This window comes from Apodemus sylvaticus, chromosome 17 (genome assembly GCF_947179515.1).
Source record: "Apodemus sylvaticus chromosome 17, mApoSyl1.1, whole genome shotgun sequence".
Classification (NCBI taxonomy): domain Eukaryota; kingdom Metazoa; phylum Chordata; class Mammalia; order Rodentia; family Muridae; genus Apodemus; species Apodemus sylvaticus.
The window spans coordinates 47,760,862-47,781,752 of NC_067488.1; the positions used below are offsets into that span (position 1 = coordinate 47,760,862).

The 20,891-nt window shown below is 54.0% G+C and overlaps 1 protein-coding gene and 1 long non-coding RNA gene across 5 annotated transcripts in view; one reads left to right on the forward strand and one right to left on the reverse strand.

Moving 5' to 3' along the window:
- Nucleotides 1–20,891, forward strand: part of Triobp (TRIO and F-actin binding protein) — a 58,567-nt gene that overhangs the window by 7,628 nt on the left and 30,048 nt on the right. The window contains exons 3-10 of the mRNA XM_052160422.1: nucleotides 177–322; nucleotides 1,840–2,044; nucleotides 2,944–3,100; nucleotides 8,677–9,501; nucleotides 9,688–11,149; nucleotides 15,099–15,210; nucleotides 15,809–16,849; nucleotides 19,029–19,106. Coding sequence (XP_052016382.1) covers nucleotides 177–322; nucleotides 1,840–2,044; nucleotides 2,944–3,100; nucleotides 8,677–9,501; nucleotides 9,688–11,149; nucleotides 15,099–15,210; nucleotides 15,809–16,849; nucleotides 19,029–19,106 — 4,026 coding nt within the window. The remainder of the gene's footprint in view (nucleotides 1–176; nucleotides 323–1,839; nucleotides 2,045–2,943; nucleotides 3,101–8,676; nucleotides 9,502–9,687; nucleotides 11,150–15,098; nucleotides 15,211–15,808; nucleotides 16,850–19,028; nucleotides 19,107–20,891) is intronic.
- On the reverse strand, nucleotides 12,904–20,030 carry LOC127667449 (uncharacterized). Of its 4 annotated transcripts, XR_007973880.1 has the most exons (5): nucleotides 19,917–19,971; nucleotides 19,627–19,820; nucleotides 18,982–19,122; nucleotides 16,943–17,228; nucleotides 12,904–15,622 (listed from the first exon to the last, which is right to left on the reverse strand). It is a non-coding gene; the product is annotated as an uncharacterized LOC127667449 (long non-coding RNA). The 4 variants fall into 4 exon arrangements; XR_007973879.1 differs by having other exon boundaries at nucleotides 12,904–17,228; nucleotides 19,959–20,030; XR_007973878.1 differs by having other exon boundaries at nucleotides 12,904–17,082.

The window sequence follows — 20,891 nt, forward strand, 5'->3', positions numbered from 1 at the left end:
CACTGGCTCTGACCTGGGTCCCCAGGGCACCTCCAGCTGAAGGGAACAGGTCTCCTTGATCTCAGGAGGTGACTTCAGACACCCACCCGTCTGAGCTGGGAGGGGCTGTCTGGGGGAGGGAGAGGGGGAGTCCCACGTGGGCCTGAGCTGTCTCCTCTCTCCAACACGGGGCCCAGGAGCCTCACAGCCTTTCCAGTGCTGAGGCGCCCTACTGCGACCTGCCTCGCTGCCCCCTGGCCCTGCAGGACCCTCTCCGCACCACCACTCCTGTTGGCCAGTCTGTGGACGGCCTTGGTCTTGGCCTTGGGCAGGAGCCTCAGAGGTGGGTAGAGCCCCAGGCTTCAGGAACGGGCTCCCCGGAGGCAGGGGGTGGGGTGGGGGTGGGGGTGGGGGGGAGTGCCCACCCATCCCCCACTATGCATCTCTTCATGAAGACAGTGTCCATCTCCAGGAGCTGGCGTGGGTCACGTGGTCAGCCCACAAAGTCTGGGCACAGAGGGCTTTAGGCATGATTCTTGGGGTTCCATGGAAAGCTCACATTGATCTGTCCTTGTTTTACTTGAGTCTCTGACCCTATCCCTGGCTATCTTTCCTGGTGGTTCTGCCCATCCCATAATTCCATGGGGTAGGGGATAGCTATGCACTACTCCTGGTCCTTGTATAGGGCTTTAAATGACTCAAGGAGCTGGGTGCAGTGGCAAATGGACCAGTACTCAGAGGTGAGGGGATCCGGAGCTAAGGCTAGCTTGGGTTACATACTAGCCTCTGTCCCTTTTTGCCCCCCAAAAGACTGAATGGTCCCCTTAGCCAGGGGGCTTCCTATCACTCCTGCTTGACCGAGTCCCCAGGTTTTGAGATCCCTTCCAGTCCAGGCCTAAATGGGCTTCAGGTTCCGTACTGGGGTCACGAGTCTTTGGGAGGCTATGACTCGAGTTTCCAGAGCTGGATCCTGAGCTCACAACCTGCCGGGATGGGCTGTGGGACTTCCGGTATGGGACTGCATCTCTTTGTGCCTGACTTTTCCTGTTTATAAAGTAAGAGACGCCGAGACTTTAGCTCAATGACAGGCGGTGTGCCTAAGAGCCTGGTTTTGATTTCCCATACATCAGACATAAGACTTGAAAGGAAGAGAGGCTATACCAAATCCTCATTGTGTGAGAGCAAGCCTTCACCTCAGGTGGACATAAGAGAAAAGGGAGGATTTGGCGGTCAGTGTGTTTTAGGAAATCTGGGGACACATTCATTAGTAGAATCTTTGACGCAGGACTTGTCAGAGCGTTTGATTTGCAAACCCGCGTCATGCGGTTTAGACGTGAGGGTGTACACACATGGGTGTGTGTAGAATGCTCCTTCCTTCCCTTAACAGTAGATCTCCTTTACTCCTCACTCCTGCCTGGTTTATATTTTGGATTTGGGGGCCCAGCCCTTAGCAGCGGAGCCACCTCTCCAGCCTTCCTTACTAGTTTATAGGTCCGAGTGTGGGTCACTTCAGAAATACTGTGAGCTGCAAGCCTCTTGAGCCAGGGCCACAGGACTTCGTAAAGTGCACTTATTTCCACAAAGCCTGTCCTCAGAGCTTGCTTCACCTCACACGGCTTAACAGCCTTAGTGTCCCCACAGCTGCCCACTCCCAGGGGAGAGTGCCACGGGTCTAGGAGGTGGCAGATATACAGCCCAGCCCAGACTCCCTCAGCACTGACTTCTTGTTCAGCAGCTACAGAACAGTTCACACCCTGGCTCGGTGTGAACACACCCACATGTACCTGGGTGGGCAGGGCTCAGTCCTTGACTCTGTTGCCTTCTGTGGGGGTGGGGCGGCCATTGATTTCTCTCTTCCAGGGTCTGCTCCCCAACGACAGTTCTCCCTGCAGAGGGCCCTGCAGCTGCCCCAAGGAACAGGCACCAGGACTCCAAGGGGATCCCCTATCTGGAGGGCCTGGCCTGTAGTAGCTGCACCAACGACGAAGACAAGGACCCCAACGCCAACACCAGTGCCAGCCAGGACAGCAATACCCCTCATGATACCAGCAATTCCTCTTCTGTGGTGAGCTGAGGGCAGGGATCTGGGAACAAGGACAGGGTCACCTAGTGTCCTCAGCCCTGGTAACAGGAGGGGCTCTAAACCTCCAGAGGTGGGCTGGGCTTTTCACATCAGGGACTCTAGGCTAGGCCAAACTTACCCATTGCCTTTCCTGCTGGGAGGGTGGGGCTGCTGGGCTGCCTCGGGGGGGGGGGGGGGGGGGGGGTTGGGGGGGGGATTCAGTCCATAGGGACTTTGGTTGAGTCACCATCTGGCTCAGGCCTCAGGGCTGAAGCTGGCCTGGTGTCCAGATCAAGCAGGAGACTGGCCCCAACTCTGCCCTGGCCACGTGCTTCTGAGTCCATAACCAGTCCTAGCGTTCACTTCCAAAGGTGGAGGGAAGGGACTGGGCTTGGGAGCTGGCAGGGGCTGGCAGGAGCCAGCAGTCTAGAGGCTGTCCCTTTGCCTGCACACTCAGACCTGTCCCATGAGATATCCCTACCCCACCCAAAAGGAAATGACAGAAAAGAAGCAGCCTAGCCTGTTCACACAGGTGCCAGGTGCCAGGCAAAGGTCTCAGGGGGCCTGAGCCCAAGAAAGGTTCTCCAGCACCCTCGAAGCTAGAGACTGCTGTGGCCCTGGTAGGAGCTGAGGCCCAGAGACTGGAAACACTTCACTTGAGACCACACAGCTTGAAAACAGTGGGCCTGGGATTCGAACCTATTTCTCCCATCTGTGTGACTTTGGCCCAACTTTTGGCTTTAATGACTGTGTCTCCTCAAGACAGACTGATGGCCCACTGTGGCTGAGAGCCTCACACAGGCAGCAGGTGCCCTTAAAATCCTATTATTCTGCCCTTTGTGCTGGGAGTACAGACCAGGGGCCCTCTTCTCCTCACCAACAAACTCTCTTCTCTCTAGCAGGATTGGGACACTGCTGAGAGACCAGGAGTGGTCCCCAACAGGAACAGACTCACGGAGATGATCCCAAGGAGGCCTCAAGAGGGGCTGAGAGCTGACAGTGCTCGAAAGGCCACCAGGTCCCCAGCCAGAGGAGACACAGCAGGCCAGTGGAAGGAGAGTGAGTCCTTCTAGGCTGGTCTCATTACTGTGAAGTCGTGATGGCCAAGGGCCCCCATCTTCCTTGGAGGGACCGCATTTTTAAAATGTATTTATTTTATGTGCATTAGTATTTAGGCTTCATGTATGTCTGTGTGAGGGTGTTGGATCCCTGAAACAGGAGTTGAAGGGAGTTGTGGACTTACGTGGATGCTGGAATTGAACCCAGGGCTTCTGAAGAGCGACCATTGCTCTGACAACTGAGTCATCTCTCCAGCCTTGAGGGCTCAAATCTTTTTTTGTTTTTTTGGTTGTTTTTTCTTTGTTTTTTGGGTTTTCGTTTTTGTTTTTGTTTTTCTGAGACAAGGTTTCTCTGGGTTGTCCTGTCTGTCCTAGAACTCGCTCTGTAGACCAGGCTGGCCTCAAACTCTCAGAGATCCTCCCTGTCTCTGCCTCCTGAGTGCTGGGATTAAAGGTATGTGCCACCACTATTGCCCAGCCAAGGGCTTGAATCTCAATAGTAGAAGTTCTTGCATTATGTGCCATATTGACCTCTCTTGAAAGATTGGAGCCTCTTAAGTTCTCAGAGTCTGAAGCTGGCCAATTACAAATGGAATATCTGGTATAGATAGAATGATCAGGTGAGACTTCAGGTATGGCTGGGCCCAGGTGTTCAGACAGTACTGCTGAAGGGGCTCAATTCTTTGCTAAACCCTTCTCCAGTGATAGTCTGATGTCCACCAGATGGGCTGGTCTGTGTCCCTGAGGAAAGGGACGTGTCTTTCCTGTGACTACAGTTCAAGTCTTGGGAAGAGCTCATATAGGGATGACTGTGTCATCTCGATTACCAAGTCTGGCCTCCTGTGCAAACCTCATGGCCTGAGCTAGGAGGAGGGGAGAGTCCCCAGAGGCAGCTAGGGTGCTGTTCTGAGAGAGGGGAATGGGGACCTCTGTTGTGCCAAGTCTATAAAAGTTGGCGAGGTTGGCCAGCATCTTGCTGGGATGTGAGCCCAGTATGGTAGGCACCATATTCTGGTATCTTTCTTCAGTATGGTTAGGAGTTGGGGCTAGGCTGCCTGCTACCTCCTACCCCCTTCGTTGATGGCAGTCCTGGCTTTTCCTGGTCCCCGCAGGAGACTCATCAGCAGGCAAGGCCATGATGCTCTGGGGTCTCAGGGGTTAGCATGGACCCTTGTTCTAGAAAGCTCACCATCCAGCAAAGTGGGCAGACAGGAGCCAGCTGTAGTGACCCAGGACAGAGCAAGAGAACACACAGGAATGAGGGACGGTGTGGGTACAGGCCTGGCACAGGACAGGACAGCTGTGCAGACCAAGGAGAGCAGGCCAGGGAGGCAGGACTCTGTGACCCATTGGCAGCCGTAGTTTAAATGTGGGTAGGGGGACACTCTGGGGGTGGGCTGTGCCGGGCCTCCTCAGCCTTGCCAAGCAGTTGGGAGTCTTTTCTTTCTCTGAGCATGGTTTGGGCAGAATGCAGGCAGAATGCAGTGAGACAGGAGGATTAGAAGACAGGTAAACTCGTGGCAGCCACTTAGTGTCATCTGGTTCAGTGCGTAGCTGATGCTGATGCTGAATTCCAGAGTGAGAGGTTGTTCCCCAACCAGGATGTTCAGGGTCCTCACAGTGCCCCCTCAGACCACACTTGACCTACAGGGAAAGGTTCCCTGAGGCTGGAGAGCTTTGTAGATACTGCTGCAACCAAGAGGCCCCCTGATGGGGACCTGGATGGGGTCCTGGAGACGGGATCCCACACAGGACCTGGGTGTGGGTGTGCATGCCTGTGACCTGGCCCAAGTGAACTTTGGACTATATGTAGCTGAGGCTAGTCTGGAATTTCTGATCCTCCTGTCTCCGCCTCTTCCGTGCTGGGATTACAGCCAGGCCCCACACAGCTGGGTTTTGCTTTATTGCCCTTGAAGTAGGGGGTAACCTCTCTGTGACCTACTTAGCCCCGATCTGTGGCCACTGTCCACCCGGTGGCCACTTGCTGCATTGCAGTCAGGGGCTAACTGGGCACATCCCAGTTGGCACAGCTCACTGGGGGCGGGGGGTGAGCGGGAAGCAGGACACAGATTCTCCAAGCACAACTGTGCACCTGCCCCGTATGAAGGCCTCATCCTGTGAGAGCCGGGCTCCTAGAGGATCTTAGGGGTGGGGTGGCAGGAGACAGATGGCCCCAGTATGTGACACAAAGGGTAAAGCAACTGGAGGAGAGGCAGAACTAGAACTGGAGGTGGGAGCATTATGTGTACTGCATCCCTACCGTGTGCTGCATCCCTACTGTGTGCTGTACACCTCTGCAAGTCCCAGAGGCACCATGGGAATGCAAGGCCCTTCTGCACAGAGCTGTCAGGGCAAGTAATCAAGGAAACAGTCGCGAGGAAGGACATGGAAGGCAGCCCCTGGGCAGGGAGCCGAAGTGCTAGAAGGAAATGGTCAGGCAAAGATGGAAGGGTGCTTCAGGCAGGCAGCAGCAAGAGAAACCGCCCTGGGGTTGTAAGGCTCCTGTGTTGTGTTGTGTTGTGTTGTGTTGTGTTGTGTTGTGTTGTAGGACCTCAAAGAGCAGGTGCTAGGCCTTGGGGGGGGGGGAGGGTGTGGAGAAGGGAAGGAGACAATTCCTGCACAGCCAGTCTCATTCCAGATCCAGCAGGGAGCCCCTGCATGGTTATTTTCCTTCTTTTTATTTTGAAATGATGGTGGATTTGCCAGGATGGCAGCTATAGTGGCTGTGGACCCTTTCCTCAGGTGCCGCCAATGTTAGCTTCAGGCACAACACAGAACGTATGCAGAGGGTGGAGTTAAGTAATCAACATTGGTGGGGGCTGGGGTTTGTCTCTCAGCATAGCCCTTGTCTCACAGTGTGAGACCCTAAGCTCCAGCCCAAGCCCCAAGATCTTGTTAATGTATCCCTGGCCAGCTCCAACTTCTAGCCACAACTTTGCGGCAATCCTCCTGCATCATCCATCTCTCAAGTGCTAAGGTTACAGTCCCCACCAACCCAATATCCTTTTTCTTTTTCTTTCTTTATTTTATGTATACGAGTACACTGTTGCTGTCTTCAGACACTCCAGAAGAGGGCATAGGATCCCATTACAGATGGTTGTGAGCCACTCTGTGGTTGCTGGGAACTGAACTCAGGACCTCTGGGAGAGCAGTCAGTGCTCTTAACCACTGAGCCATCTCTCCAGCCTCCTGATATCCTTTTATTGACCCAGGACATAGTGCAGGATCTCTGACTGCATTTAGTCACCTAGTCTCTGGTCCTTCTTCCTGTGCCACCTTCCTGGCCTCTCCTTACCTGCCTGCCCCTCACCGGTTGTGAGCAGGGCAGCCCTAGTCACCTTGCTTTGTCAGGGGGAATGCTTACTTGACACAGAGCATTCATACCAGGGGTCCTCCTAGATTGTCCTAACAGATGACTGTGACCATGGGTGGGGACTGGAGATGACAGAAGCAGGTGGATTTAGAGGACATCTTGTGGGGAGAGTTCTGACTTTGGGGACACCAGCTATCACTGTAACAAGGTTGGAGGGGACAGGGCTGTAAGTAAAAAGAGAAGTGTCCTCGTGAAGGCAGCCATGGTTACTACTTCAGGGGGAGGAACAGGACGCATACTTGTGGCTGAGGGATTGTGAAGGGTGGCGGTTGACCGCAAGTTGGTGACATCCTGGAGAGCCGGGATGTGGTTACTGTTGAGATCAGTTCATACATCCTTCAGAACAGCACCCCTGTGACACTCTGGAGGCGCCTAACATGTTAGTTATGTTATATCTGCCAGAAGAGTTTTTGTTTTGTTTTGTTTTATTTTTGAGACAGGATTTCTCTGTGTAGCACTGGCTGTCCTGGAACTCACTCTGTAGACCAGGCTGGCCTTGAACTCAGAAATCCGCCTGTCTCAGCCTCCCAAATGCTGGGATTAAAGGTGTGCGGCACCACTGCCTGGCTTGCCAGAAGAAATTTAAGGAAGGAAGGGTGAAGATACAAGTCAACACGGTAGGGGCAGCATGGTGGCAGTAGTGTGACAGCTGGTCCCAATGGGTCTGTGGTCAGGAAGCACCTATGCCAGTGGTTCTCAACCTTCCTGATGCTGAGACCCTTTAATACAGTTCCTTGTTGCGTGGTGACCCCCAATCGTAAAGTTATTTTCACCGCTACTTCATAACTGCGATTTTGCTACTATTATGCATCGTAATGTAAATATCAGTGTTTTCCGATGGTGTTAGGCGACCCCTGTGAAAGGGTCGTTCTACCCACCCAGATTGAGATAGAGAAACGCTGACCTAGATATTCAGCACGCCACCACCGTCCCTGTGTGTCCTCTCTCCCTCTCTCTCTCTTTTTTTTTTAATTTTTTTTTGGTTTTGTTTGTTTTGTTTTGTTTTTTTTTTGGAGGCAGGGTTTCTCTGTGTAGCCCTGGCTGTCCTGGAACTCACTCTGTAGACCAGGCTGGCCTTGAACTCAGAAACCCACCTGCCTCTGCCTCCCAGAGTGCTGGGATTACAGGCGTACGCCACCACCGCCCAGTGTGTGTCCTCTCTTTTAAAAAATTCATTTATTCCTGGGGTGGTGGCGCATGCCTTTAATCCCAGCACTTGGGAGGCAGAGGCAAGTGGATTTCTGAGTTTGAGGCTAGCCTGGTCTACAGAATGAGTTCCAGGACAGCCAGGGCTACACAAAGAAACCCTGTCTCGAAAAACCAAGAAAAAAAAAAAGAAAAATTCATTTATTTATTTGTGTGTGGGTGTGAATTTACACACGCTCATGTTTACACGTGCCAAGTTGCTTGTGTGGACAGTCAAAGGACAACTCCGATACTGAGCCTTAGCCTCAAGGACATTCACCTGCTGAGCCATCTCACCGGCCTTCCCTCGCTCTCTCCGATTAGTCACTCTGGGACCCGAGTGCGAGGGATAACACTGCACATATTTCAGCCGGCTCTTTCTTCTTCAGTTAACCCAAACTAGAAACACCCTCGCAGACATGCTCATGTCCCCTGGGTGAGTACATCTTGTTGACAATATCACATGAAGTAACCAGGCTAGGTGCCGGTTCTGCCCTGTGATAGCCCAGGCATTCTGTGTCCCTTGCAAATATGCCCCATTCACCGTAGCTGCACTAGCCCTGCACATTTCCAGCCTCCGGGATGAGTGTCTGGGACAGGAGGGTAGGAAGAGCCCTTTGGGGTAGGCATAGGTACAGACACTACACCTTGGCACACATGAAAGAGGGTTCTTAGAAGTGGGGGTGATTTGTGGTCATCTGACCCCGGAAGTAAAAGTGAGGAGCCGACGTCATCAGTCGGAGGCTCCTGGTCCACTCCGTCGTCCTCTCTGAGGTTCTGCACAGCTTTGATCTTTGACACACCCATGGCCTTCTCCATTTGGCACCATCCCATGAGTCATTGCGTGTCCATGGCCTGGCAGTAGAGAGGTACTACCTACCTAGTCTCAGCCTAAGCAGGAAGGGTGTGTCTCTTTGGAATGCACACTGAAGCCTATTAGAAGTCGGTTGGGGGGTGCCCTTGTTTTCTGTCCTGCCTGGATTCCTCGCCTCACCTTAAACGTCCTCATCTCTCTCCAGATTCCGGCCGTGGTGGACAGAGCGCTGGGCAGCACTGGGCGAAGCTGCGATCAGAAAGTGGCTACTTTTCCCTGGAGCGACAGCGCTCAGGGCAGACTCAGGCTTCCTCCGGGACACCACCGAGCGGACCTCGGACTACCGCCCAGGCTCCTTCTGCTCAAAGGGATGTGTTCCAGGCTGCTTCTGCACAAGAAGCTCCTCCAACCTCCTCTCTGCTCCGAAATACCCAAAGGGACACACAGCGAAGCACCCCTAGAACTTCCTCTCCTTCAAGAGTATCTCAGCGGGACACTTCTAGCACCATGTCCGCCCAGCGAAAGAATACTTCGCTTTCTTCTCCCCTCAGAACCACTTCAGAGACCCTGAAGACCTCTGCACCAGAAGATGGCCCCCGTGTTACATGTGCCCAGGATGCCTCTCTCAATAGAACCACCACCCAGCGGGACAGCTCTAGAATTTCCTGTGCCCAGAGGGACAATCCCAGGACCTCCTCTCCCAACAGAACCACACAGCGGGATAATCCCAGAACTTCCTGTGCCCAGAGGGACAATCCCAGGTCCTCCTCTCCCAACAGAACCACCCAGCGGGATAACCCCAGAACTTCTTGTTCCCAGAGGGACAATCCCAGAACCTCCTCTCCCAACAGAACCACACAGCGGGATAATCCCAGAAATTCCTGTGCCCAGAGGGACAATCCCAGGTCCTCCTCTCCCAACAGAACCACCCAGCGGGATAACCCCAAAACTTCTTGTTCCCAGAGGGACAATCCCAGAACCTCCTCTCCCAACAGAACCACACAGCGGGATAACCCCAGAACTTCTTGTGCCCAGAGGGACAATCCCAGGACCTCCTCTCCCAACAGAACCACCCAGCGGGATAACCCCAGAACTTCTTGTGCCCAGAGGGACAATCCGAGGACCACCTCTCCCAACAGAACTACCCAGAGGGACAACCCCAGGATTTCTTGTTCCCAGAGGGACAATCCCAGGACCTCTTCTCCCAACAGAACCACCCAGCGGGACAACCCCAGGACTTCCTGCATATCACAGAATACCCCCAAGAACCCTTCTACCCAAGAAGACAAGACTACAGCTTCCTGCAGCAGGTGGGAACATCTCCGAAGCGCCTGCACCCAACGAGACAACCCCAGGACCTTCTCTCAAGGCTGCACCCAAAAGGACAACCCAGGACCATCCTCTCCCCGCCGCGCCACCCAGGGGAGTAGTTCCAGGAACCCTTCTCCCCACCGTACCAACAAAGATATTCCTTGGGCTTCCTTTCCCCTTCGGCCAACACAAAGTGACAGTCCCCGAACCTCATCACCATCACGCACCAAACAAAACCAGGTGCCTTGGGCATCCATTTCTCTCCGGCCAACCCAAGGGGACAAGCCTCAGACCTCAGCTTCTACCAAGCTAGCTCATAATGACCGCCCCCAGCAGTATTCGCCATCCCTGGCCCCCTCCTCTTCCTCCTCTCATAACCCTGGCCATCCCAGTGCCTCTAGGACTTCATCACCTCTTCACCCAGCACCTCGAGGGGCTCCCCAGACCCCTTTGGAGTCCTCTCAGCCACCATGCACTGTGTGCATTGGACACCGGGACGCACCTCGCGCCTCTTCCCCGCCTCGCTACTTTCAGTATGACCCTTTTCCCTTTTTCCCAGATCCCCGCTCGTCTGAGAGCGAATCACCCCACCATGAGCCCCCCTACATGCCGCCTGCAGTGTGTATTGGGCACCGTGATGCCCCCCGGGCTACTTCACCACCTCGTCACACCCAGTTCGATCCCTTTCCCTTCCTCCCGGACACTTCAGATGCTGAGAATGAGTCTCCCCAGCACGATCCCCCTCAATTTCCTCCGCCAGTGTGCATCGGGTACCGTGATGCTCCGCGGGCCTCTTCCCCGCCACGCCAGTTCCCAGAGCCCTCCTTCTTCCAAGATCTCCCCAGGGCCAGCACGGAGAGCCTTGCCCCTTCCACAGACTCCATGCATGAGCCTCCCCACATCCCCACCCCTGTGTGTATTGGGCACAGAGACGCTCCCTCCTTCTCCTCCCCACCGCGCCAGGCCCCTGAGCCCTCCCTCTTCTTCCAGGATCCTCCTGGGACCAGTATGGAGAGTCTTGCCCCTTCCATCGACTCTCTGCACGGCTGTCCACTGCTGCCCCCCCAAGTTTGCATCGGCTATCGGGATGCACCCAGAGCCTCCTCTCCTCCCCGCCACCCACCTAGTGACGTAGGTCTCCTGGCACCCTCACCGCCACCCGGTAGCTCAGGCTCCCGGGGCTCAGCACCCCCAGGGGAGACCAGACACAACTTGGAGAGGGAGGAGTACACCATGCTGGCTGACCTGCCCCCACCCAGGAGGCTGGCCCAGAGGGGGCCAGAGCCCCAGGCGCAGGGCAGCAACGGGGGTCGAACCCGCAGCCCTGGCAGAGCAGAGGTGGAGCGCCTCTTCGGGCAAGAGCGCAGGTGAGCCAGGGCAGGGGCTGGGGAGGAGAACAGCTGGAAAGTTCCAGAAGCAAGAGTTCAAGCCCTGCTTGCCCACTGACTGTACAGTCTTGGGCAAGTCACTCTCTCCGTCTGTATATTAGGGTTTTTTGCTTTTCTTCCTGAGGTTGAAATGATGCTATGGGTAGCCAGGTAGTCAAAAAACACTGGAGTCCGACGGTCTAAGTTCAAATCTGAGGTCAAAGCTACCCTCTATCTTGTGATACCTGCTCAAAGCAATTTAACGTACTTAAGCCTCAGTTTCCTCATCTGTCAAATGTGGACAGACTATTAGCACATTGATTTCATTGAGGGGAAACTCCAGAAGGGTTTGATCCAGAGTGGTGGGTTTAGTGTTTCCTCCCTGCCTGAGGGAGAGGAAGAAAGTACCTATGACTCATTCTCTGTGCACTGTGGAAAGAAGGACATGCTGTTTCACACATACAATCAGGGGCTGGGGCTGTAGCTCAGTGGGGAGTGCTCTGCAGCAGGTGCAGGCCCTGTGCTTGATCCACGGCTCTGAGTAGACAACCTTGGGATTTATTCCTCTGCGTGCTGGGGATCCCACAATGCACACCTGCCAGGGAGAGACTCGCCCTTTACGCCCAGAGCCACGTGCATTACGGAAAAGCTCCCAGAATTGCTGACTTTCAAAGGCTAGGTGTTGGGGGCCACAGAAGCCTGAGTCCTAGTGTCTATGAATGTCCTAAGTCACTAGAAGCCTGTTACTGCCGGGAGCCCTCCTATCCCCTGCTCGTCCGGCTGGGATTTCTCTCTTCAGCAGAGCTGGCCCCTGAGTTTTTGTTTTTGTTTTTTAAAGAGACGCAGTTCCACTAATTAGAGACAAGAGAAATAAAGCAGGGGCACCTAGAGGTCTGGAAACATTGTGAGTATTATCTAGTGGGGTCTTAGTATAGGACTGAGTGGGACAACCCTCACAGTAACATTAGAGTAGCTCCAGCACCCTCCTTTTTGAGACAGGGTTTCTCTGTGTAGCCCTGGCTGTCCTGAAACTCCCACGGTAGATCAGGCTGGCTTTGAGCTCAGAGATCCGCCTGCCTCTGCCTCCCGAGTACTGGAATTAAAGGTGTTTGCCACCACCGCCCGGCTCTGGCTCGCTAAGATTTTTTTGCTGGCCCTCTGGCACTGTTTCTGTAAGATCTGGGTTTGGACAAGAAGTTTTATCTCTATTCGAATGCCTGTCCCAGTAAATCTATTTACTATCCAGGAGAGAAGCATGGTTGACCCTGGCATTTGTGTTTGTTTCTTTCTTTGGTCTTTTAAAAAAAGGAAAACCAGTTTTGGGGAAGGAGTAGGTTAGAGACGGGGTCTCTTTGCAGCCCAGGTTGGCACTGAACTCACGGTGCAGCCGAGTGCAGGGTCAGTTCACTACATGCTGACTCTGAGGTAGAAATCACAAATGTGTTTACATATTTATTAGGTATTCTCTCTCATAGTTACTTACTTTTGAGATAGGGCTTTGCTGTGTAGCCCAGGCTGGCCTTGGACCTCCTGCCTCAGGCTCCTAAGTGCTGGTATTACAGGTGTGAAGAACCACAGCTGAGTGGAGGTCACTTCTGTCCTTGAGTCTCCTCCCTTCCCATCTCAGTGCTATACCCCTGGGATGTTTTCTCCATCTAGTACGTTTCCAGGTGGAGTACCGTTTGCCCTCTGTGGACAGCATGCATTTGTGTGAGAGGCAAAATGTATGAGGCAGCGGGGTGAGGCGTGTGTCCAGGGTTGTATTTTTATTGTCTTCCACTTACTCCTCTGACATGTATTTATTGAGCATCTACTTTGCCCAAATTTTGTTCTGAGCCTGGAACATTTTTCTGGAAGAGTCATATCATTAGGCACTTGGCTTGGTGTTTTTGCCTTCTCTTCCATTAGATGCCTGAATTTTAAAACAGTCTTCCTTGGGTCACCTAGACTTGGTATCTTTGGTTCTTTTAAAAACAGACAAACAAACAAACAAACAAACAAACAAAAACTATGTAGCCCTAGTTTGTCTGGAATATGCTATGTAGACCAGGCTAGCCTGGAACTCATAGTTGCCTCTGCCTCCCAGCACTGGGATTAAAGGTGTGTGCTACCCTGCCTGCCATGTTGGTTCTTTGACACCATTTGGAGGCCCATAGGCCCATCTGAGTATCCTGAGGAGACTCATTTCCTTGGTCAGCCACATCAATTCTTGGGAACAGGTTGCCCTGGGCAGGTCCTGTTTCAGAACATCTGGGTTTGTGTGTGTGTGTGTGTTTGTGCGCGTGTGCATGTCTTCTAGGGCTTTCAATCCTGTCGTTCAAAGCTTCATAAGGGATAAGGGGAAGACATTGGAAGGAATGACCGTTCAGCCAGCTTGTATGGAGCGTGCGTGTTGGACAGAGACCGACCATTTGCCCATTTGGGCCCCCGTCAGGTTTGCTTCATTGAAACGCCTAAACGTCAGTCCTGGGGGAAACTTGTTCAAAGGCCTTAAAATTGATTAAAAATGGAGCCTCATCAGGGAGTCCTCAGGTTTAGAATCCAGGGACCTCAGGACTGCTAAGGATTCCAACAGCCTCCAGAACTAACTCTAGTGACATCAGCAGAGGCCACAGGGTGAGAGCAACGCCTGACGCCACTCTTCTGGTTGGTGTGAGGCCGGGTCTCACGTAGCCCAGCTGGCCTCCAACTTCCCACGTCGTCAGGGATGAGCTCGAACACTTGGTTTCCCTGCCCTACCCCCTGAGCACCGGGGTCTCAGGTGTCACCACCGCCCATGGTCCGGTCCTCCTGCAAACCTCCGCAGTGTTCTGCACGGCTCTTTAGCTGAGCAGACTTGGGAGACACAGCCCCCACAGTCCCCTCTTGTTTCCTTTTGGGACTCACTCTGGGCTCACTGAGAGCTTCTCTTCTTCCTGGGGTCCCTCATGGCTTTCCTCAGCCTCCAGTCAGTGGCTCCATTGACTTATTTTTGCCGTGCCGGACCCTTGGATATCACACACGCCCCTTTCTGTTACCAGGTTAGATGAAGTCCAATAGTCAGACCCACAGAAGTTAAACGTTCACAGAGGCTGTCTTTTGTGGTAACTCCCTTACTAGGAGAGGGATCGGACTGTCCCAAGTCTGTTAGCTTTATAACGGTGGTGCCACGTCAAATGTAACCACGGCCACTCATGGTTAACCCACACAAGTATCTGGAACTGAGAATTTTGGCACAGGCTGAAGGTCACCTCATGGTGACATTTGCTAGTGACCTTTCTGGGATTATTGTGTTGGAGAGAAGTGTTTCTTCCTAGTCAGCAGCCAGGAACCATTCCACTGGTTATGAAGGGGCCCGGCATTCTCAAATCTCTCAAAAGAGTGATAGAGTTCAGCGATAGAGTTCCGTTTAGCTCTAAGAGAAGCACAGGATGCAGCAGGCTTGGGGGAATCCTCGATTTGCATCTGGATGGGGAAAGGGCAGAAAGAATAGAAAACGGGGTACCCAACAGTCACCCCTCTTGTCCTCTCAAAGTAGTTGTACAAAGTTGAGTGGGACTTCTTGGCACACAAGCGCTTGGCATCTAGAATGTACAAAGTGCTCAATAAATATTTTTTTAAACATTGTGATTATTCTTGCTCAGTACTTGGTACACAATAGATGCTCATTAAATCTGAATTCCCACACGGACTAGTCTAACCTTTGTTGGCGGTGGCTGGCTACTCGGTGGCTCATGTCTGAATGAGGTGGGTGAGAGGCATGGCCTCTTCCCAGCCCTCACTCCTGTGTCTTCTTCATGACCTTATGAGTCAGTACATGTCCCCATTTTCCAGAAGGGGAAACTGAGACGCTGAGAGGGTCATCCTCACTTTGGGCCCTCAATGAGTCTTTTATCAGGGGTGGCTGAGAATGCGGGGTACGGGAGTGAAGTCCCCAAGGCCCTCTGGAACAAGCTACATTTCCTCATAGGAAATCGGAGGCACCGGGGGCCTTCCAGGCTCGGGATGAGGGACGGTCCCAGCGGCCCAGCCAAGGTCAGAGCCAACCTCGAAGACAGTCCAGCCCTGCCCCCAGCAGGCAGGTGAGCACTGCTAGCAACCGGCCCTCACTGCCTCTCCCAGTACCCTCGGTTCTGAGCACGAGTCCTGGGCAGGGAGGTCCTCTGTGAGAAAGGCAGGGCCCCAGCATGGGATTGAACTCCACTCTCTTCCATGGCCCAGAAGCTGTTGGCAAGATGCGGACTCCATACAAATCCTTTGACGCTGGCCTCTCTGTGCTGTCCCCTTGTTACCTGCTATCTTGCCATCTCTGAGAGCCACAGGTGCACCAGGCGGGCTCTTGGGGCTGCCTCATCCAGCCTAGAGATTGGATCTCAAGTGAAACTTAGAGGGCAAGGCGCACCCAATGGCACAGTTACCCGTGGTGGAAATTCGGGCACCTGATAGCTTCGGGAGGGGAGTCCGGAAAGCGAGCAGCTCTCTGCAGATCTCTTTCTGAAGCAGAGGAGAGTGTATGAGAGGGGAGCGCGCCCTGCACACCATAGACAGAGCCCTGGCTTGCCACCTGCTTTGATCCAGGCTTCTAGGAAGACACAGCCTCGCTTCTGGGGCTTGGCTAAGACAGGTAGCAACTACCTGGTGCAGTTGGGAGCCTCACCCATTCCTTCACCTCATCCGCAGGTGACCAAGCCCTCTGCCAGGCAGGCAGAGCCAACCCGGCAGAGCCGAACAGGACCTCCACATCCTAAGAGTCCTGAAAAGCGGCCTGAGGGAGACCGGCAGCTGCAGAGGACCTCGCCGCCTGCCAGGACATCAGCCAGGCCCCCTGAGAGGAAGGCTCAGATAGAGAGGCATCTGGAGAGTGACTACACTGGCCTGAGGCAGCCTCTGAGAGGGTGGCAGAGCCAGGAGAGGCTGTCAGGACCCCAAAGTCCTAACAAACACCCAGAGAAAAGCTGGGGTGACCAAGAGGAGGGCCCAAGCCTGGGGGGTTGGCCAGAACTTGAGGGTCCCAGCCTGGAGGGGATATGGAGGGGCCCTCCCCTGGAGCGCAGGGAACAGTGGGGACATTCAGAGGCCTGGGAGGAGCCTCCCAGTAATGGGATACAGGGGGTCCCCCCAAGGGGCCAAGGTAGACTTCAGGAGTTGTCCAGGCCTCACCAGCCTACACCTTCCCCAGAGAACTCCTGGGCAGGCCCAGCAGAGTGCTCTTGTGCTCGGCAGCCTGAGGCCAGCACTGCCGTGGGCTGGAGGGCTGAGGGAGCACCCCCACATCAGCATAGTACTGAGAGGACACCCGACCTAGATTGGAGGGACCTACTAGGTCTTCTCCGGGCACCTGAGGATGGGGCCTGGACCCGGCTCCCAAGGCTGGACTGGGAAGGCCTCCTGGAGCTCCTGCAGACTAGGCTGCCCCAAAAGGACCCAGCTAGGCACTGGCATGACCCAGCCAAGGCTTCAGGACCAGAGCTGGGTTCCTCAGGCACAGAGGATACCCTGAAGATAGAGTCGCAGACCCAGCCTGAAGGACAGGCCAGGGACACCCTAGCCAATGGACACAGGCCTGGTCAGCCGTCTGAGAGCCCAGCACAGCTACCCAGTCCAGCCTGTACCTCCAGCCAGTGGCCAACAACCAAAGTGACAAGTGGACCAGAAACTTCCCCTCTGGCTGCACTGGAGCAGAGAGATCACCTAGAGAGCCACAGCCCACCGGACCTGGCGGTAAGTCTGCCCCATATCTGAAGGGTGCCCAGCAAAAGCCATTGTTTCAAACTGTGCTCCTCACCCCCTGCCATGGGACAGCAAGGCACCTACCTGGAAGTTCTGTCACCGGGTCACAAGCAGTGTGCTAGGCCACATATGCCAGGCACAGTGAAGAAGCAGCTGCCACTATCCCCAGTTTACAGATGATGAAACTGAGGCCCGTACTCATTACAACATCCCAGGGGTCATACCTGCAGGAGTTTTACTAATGTTTCCCACTTCAGAGGCCGTGCTTCCTACACCATCGGCCTCTCTTCCACCCCATCTTGTCGACTAATGCAGTACGGAGACACCAGGAGTGCAGGGTCAGTTCACACGGCCTCAGGTTGCTATCAGCCTATGGGGAGGTAGGCCAGTCGCAGGATGCTCAGGACCCAGGGGTGGGGGTCAGGTAGGGATTCAAAGATGCCGCCCAGTGGTCTCTGGCTTGCTCCAGTCTGACTTCTCACAGGGGAGGCGGGAGGTCAGAAAGATTGGGGTTCCTCTATTTGAGGCTCAGGATCCTTGGGAGACTAAGTGATGGTGAACAGGGTGGGAGTGGGGGGTGCAGGACCCTTAGCCTTTTCATAGCTCACACAGGGAGGAGAGACTGGAGTGCTCATTGGGTAGGGAGAGTGGCCAGGATGGATCAAGTAGTGCTGAGCATGGTGACACCTCCAACCAAGCCCAGAGCACTGGTGTGTGTGTGTGTGTGTGTGTGTGTGTGTGTGTGTTGGGGGTGGCTGCACCCATACATGTCATACATGTGTCGGTGAAGCATGAAGGGGTCTCATGGATGACGAAGGGAGAACTCCCCAGGTCCTTCTCTAATGAAGATGTTTGTATTGACGTCCATTCAAGGCTCCTTCCTCGGCCTTCTTTCCCATACTTTGTGCTCACCGTGTTGGGCTGGCTGGAGGACTCTACACAGCATCGTGTTTTTGCACATGCTGTTCCTGTTTGCCGCTGCTGATTCCGCCCTCCCTTGTCAGCTGCCAAACGTCTGTTCACTGTCTAAGTCTTAGATCTAATGTTCTGTCCTCCAGTGCTGATCCCACCCTGGGGCTGGCGACATCCCCCTTCTGGCCATCCATCCGTCACATCGGATATGCGTTTCCCCTTAGAATCACGGGCACAGGTCAACGATGCGGCCCAGTGGTAGGGCACGTACACAGCATGCTCCAAGCCCTGGGTTCAGTTTCCAGCACCATAAAACAAGGAAGCAAGCATGAGCTGAGCTCTATGGGGTCAGGGGCCGTGAGTACTTTATCTCCGGGCCTCTGGCTCTCATCCCAAGGCCGGATGGAGAGGAGGGCTTCAACCAGTGGCTGGCAGATCAGTGAATCTGTGCGTGTTTCATGGCACACAGAGCGAGTGGATGGGATAGTAGCTAGGTGATGGATGGATGAGTGAAGGGGTCGGATGGATGATGGTCAGATAGACGGGTGGGGGTGGGCAGTGGTGGCTGATCCGTGATAGATGAGCATCTGGCCCGGTGGGTAAACACTAAGTGGACTATGACGGATGGGTCTGGCGTGGTTGGATGCATGTTCAATCAGTGATGAGTGCCCGCTGGAAGGATGGGTAGCCGGGTGAGCGAATGGGGGCTACATGATGGTAGATGGCTGGCTGGGTGACAGCCAAATGCAAGGTGCATGTAGAATGGCTGAGGGGCAGTGATGGGCAGTGGGTGGCAGGAGAGTCCTGTGGGACACAGGCAGGATGGCTGAATGGACACCACGGATCTAGTGATGTTGGATGTACAGAAAATAGCTGGAAAATGTAGAAGGTGGATGGATGGGTAAATCATGGGGGTGACTAAGTCTAAGCTGTGGTTCTCCTCTTCTCTCCTCTCTTCTCCTCTCCTCTCTTCTCCTCTCCTCTCTTCTCCTCTCTCCTCCCCTCCCCTCTCCTTTCTTTTTAAATTGTGTGTGTGAGCACGTCCACATGCCTCATGTGTTTTTTTTTTTTAATTTTATGTGCATTTGTGTTTTGCCTACATATATATCTGTGAGGACATCAGATCTTGGAGTTAGAGGCAGTCGCAAGCTGACATTGTGGGTGTTGGGATTTGAACCTGGGTCCTCTGGAAGAGTAGTTGGTCCTCTTACCTGCTGAGCCATCTCTCCAGCCCAGCTGTGTTCTTTCTTATCTCCAGTTCCAGCCAGAGGAACCCGAAGCATCAGAACCAAGCAGAGGCGAAGAGTCGCGGGCTGACCAGAAGCAGACTGATTCGGTAGTTGGGTCCTAGGCTTGGGCACATAGGGAGGGGAAGGGAAAGAAAATCAGGTTGGAGGTGGGATGAGCTCCTCCAAAGACCTCTGGGACCATCGTGACCCAGACTGGCACTGCTATGAGGTCTTGAGAAGAGGAGCTTTGGAGGAGGTGGCCAGCAGAGTCACCATCAAGTGGGGACCTGGGTGGGGATGGTCCTGGGGTCAGAAGCCCAGTGCTCTGCTCTGACTTATTGGCACACTGTCCTTCCCTAAGCAAATGACAGCTTGGTCAATAGTTCCTGAGAGCAATGTTCTTTGGGGTCTAGAGGGCTGAGCCAGGCCTCCTGGAGCTGGGGTCTGGAGAAGTAAAGGAGTTAGTAAAGGGTTAAAGTAAAGGGTTAAAGGAGATGTTGCAGCATCCTGGAGGACCCCAAAGCTCTGCAGGGTCCTGGGGGGGGGCAGAGCTCTATGCAGGGGGTGGCCACGGAGGCGTCTGGGCCTGGCTGTAGTAGCAAAGCTGTGCCTGCTCCTCCTTCATACCTGCAAACAGACCTTTCTCACCAGAAGTCTCTGAAGGGCAGACGGCAGGCGGGCAGTGTGAGGGAGGACGCTGTGGTTACGCTTTTCCCTTCTCCAGTGTTCCCCATGGTGCTGCCACCTCCTGAAAAGCCAGCGGTGACCAGTAGCCTGGCCTGTCCCTGATCAGAGCTGGGGACAGGTGTATGCTGTCCAACCTGTGTGTACAGACAAGGGAACAGCCACTGCGTGGCTGGACACAAAGTAGAACGCAGGACTCTGCATCCCTACCCAGGGCTCCCTCTGCTCCTCACCCTCACCCTCCTTGTTGTCTTCCTGCTTCTGAGTCTTTGTACCTGTATCTGCTCAATGGCCAGTCTTTTCTTCTGTGAAATGGGAAGGGAACAGAGCACTCCTGTCACTAGCAGGGTGCTAACAGCTTCACTCTTCCTCTTTTGGGGTGATTTCTTCATGCTTCCTGGAGCTTGGACTTAGCTAAGAGGAAATTAGCGATGTGGAAAGCCCCCACCCCCACCCCAGGCCTCTTCTACTGGACAGAAGTGTTAACTACTTCATTCTGCATTCATTCTTCATCCATTCATTCACCTGTTCCTACTCACAACACATAGTGAGCGTCTTCTCCGTGTGGTGGTGTGAGTTGTGGAGAGCCAGCATGGTGGCGCCATGCGAGGGGTCAGGGCTGTGGGCTGTGACGGGAGTGTGGTCATGGGGACACTCCTTTCTCCAAAGCTCCCTGCTATCCAGGCTTCAATACTTCAAACACCATTCCAGAGACTTACAGATTCCAGTCAGACGACAGGGAAGTTCTGCCCCCTCTCCTCAACCTGTAACCTGCTGTGTGGCTTTGGGCCAGTCTGCCTGCTTTGCTGGTAACTCAGTTGCCCCAATAGAGATGACGTCATGATGGACACACTAAGGCTCTACCATAGGCATCTGTATTAAGTCAGTGATTCATTCCTTCCAAGGTAATGGCCCAAAGGCCAGTCAGATTAAGACGCTCCTTATGAGAGCGGGACCTGGGGTCGGTCACACATGTGACCCCTTGTCTCTAGACAGTAGCCACTGAGAGGATGGTGGACCAAGACCTACATTTCTTTTAGACATTTCAAGAGAAATCAGAAAGACGTATTTAATGTTTCTTTAAATGTGGTTTTAATTTGGGCCTCATGTAGCCTAGGTAGAGCTCAGACTTGCTATGTTGCTGAGGCTGGTCTTGAATTCCTGATCCTCCTGCCTCCACCTCCGAAGTGCTGAGATTACAGGTGTGC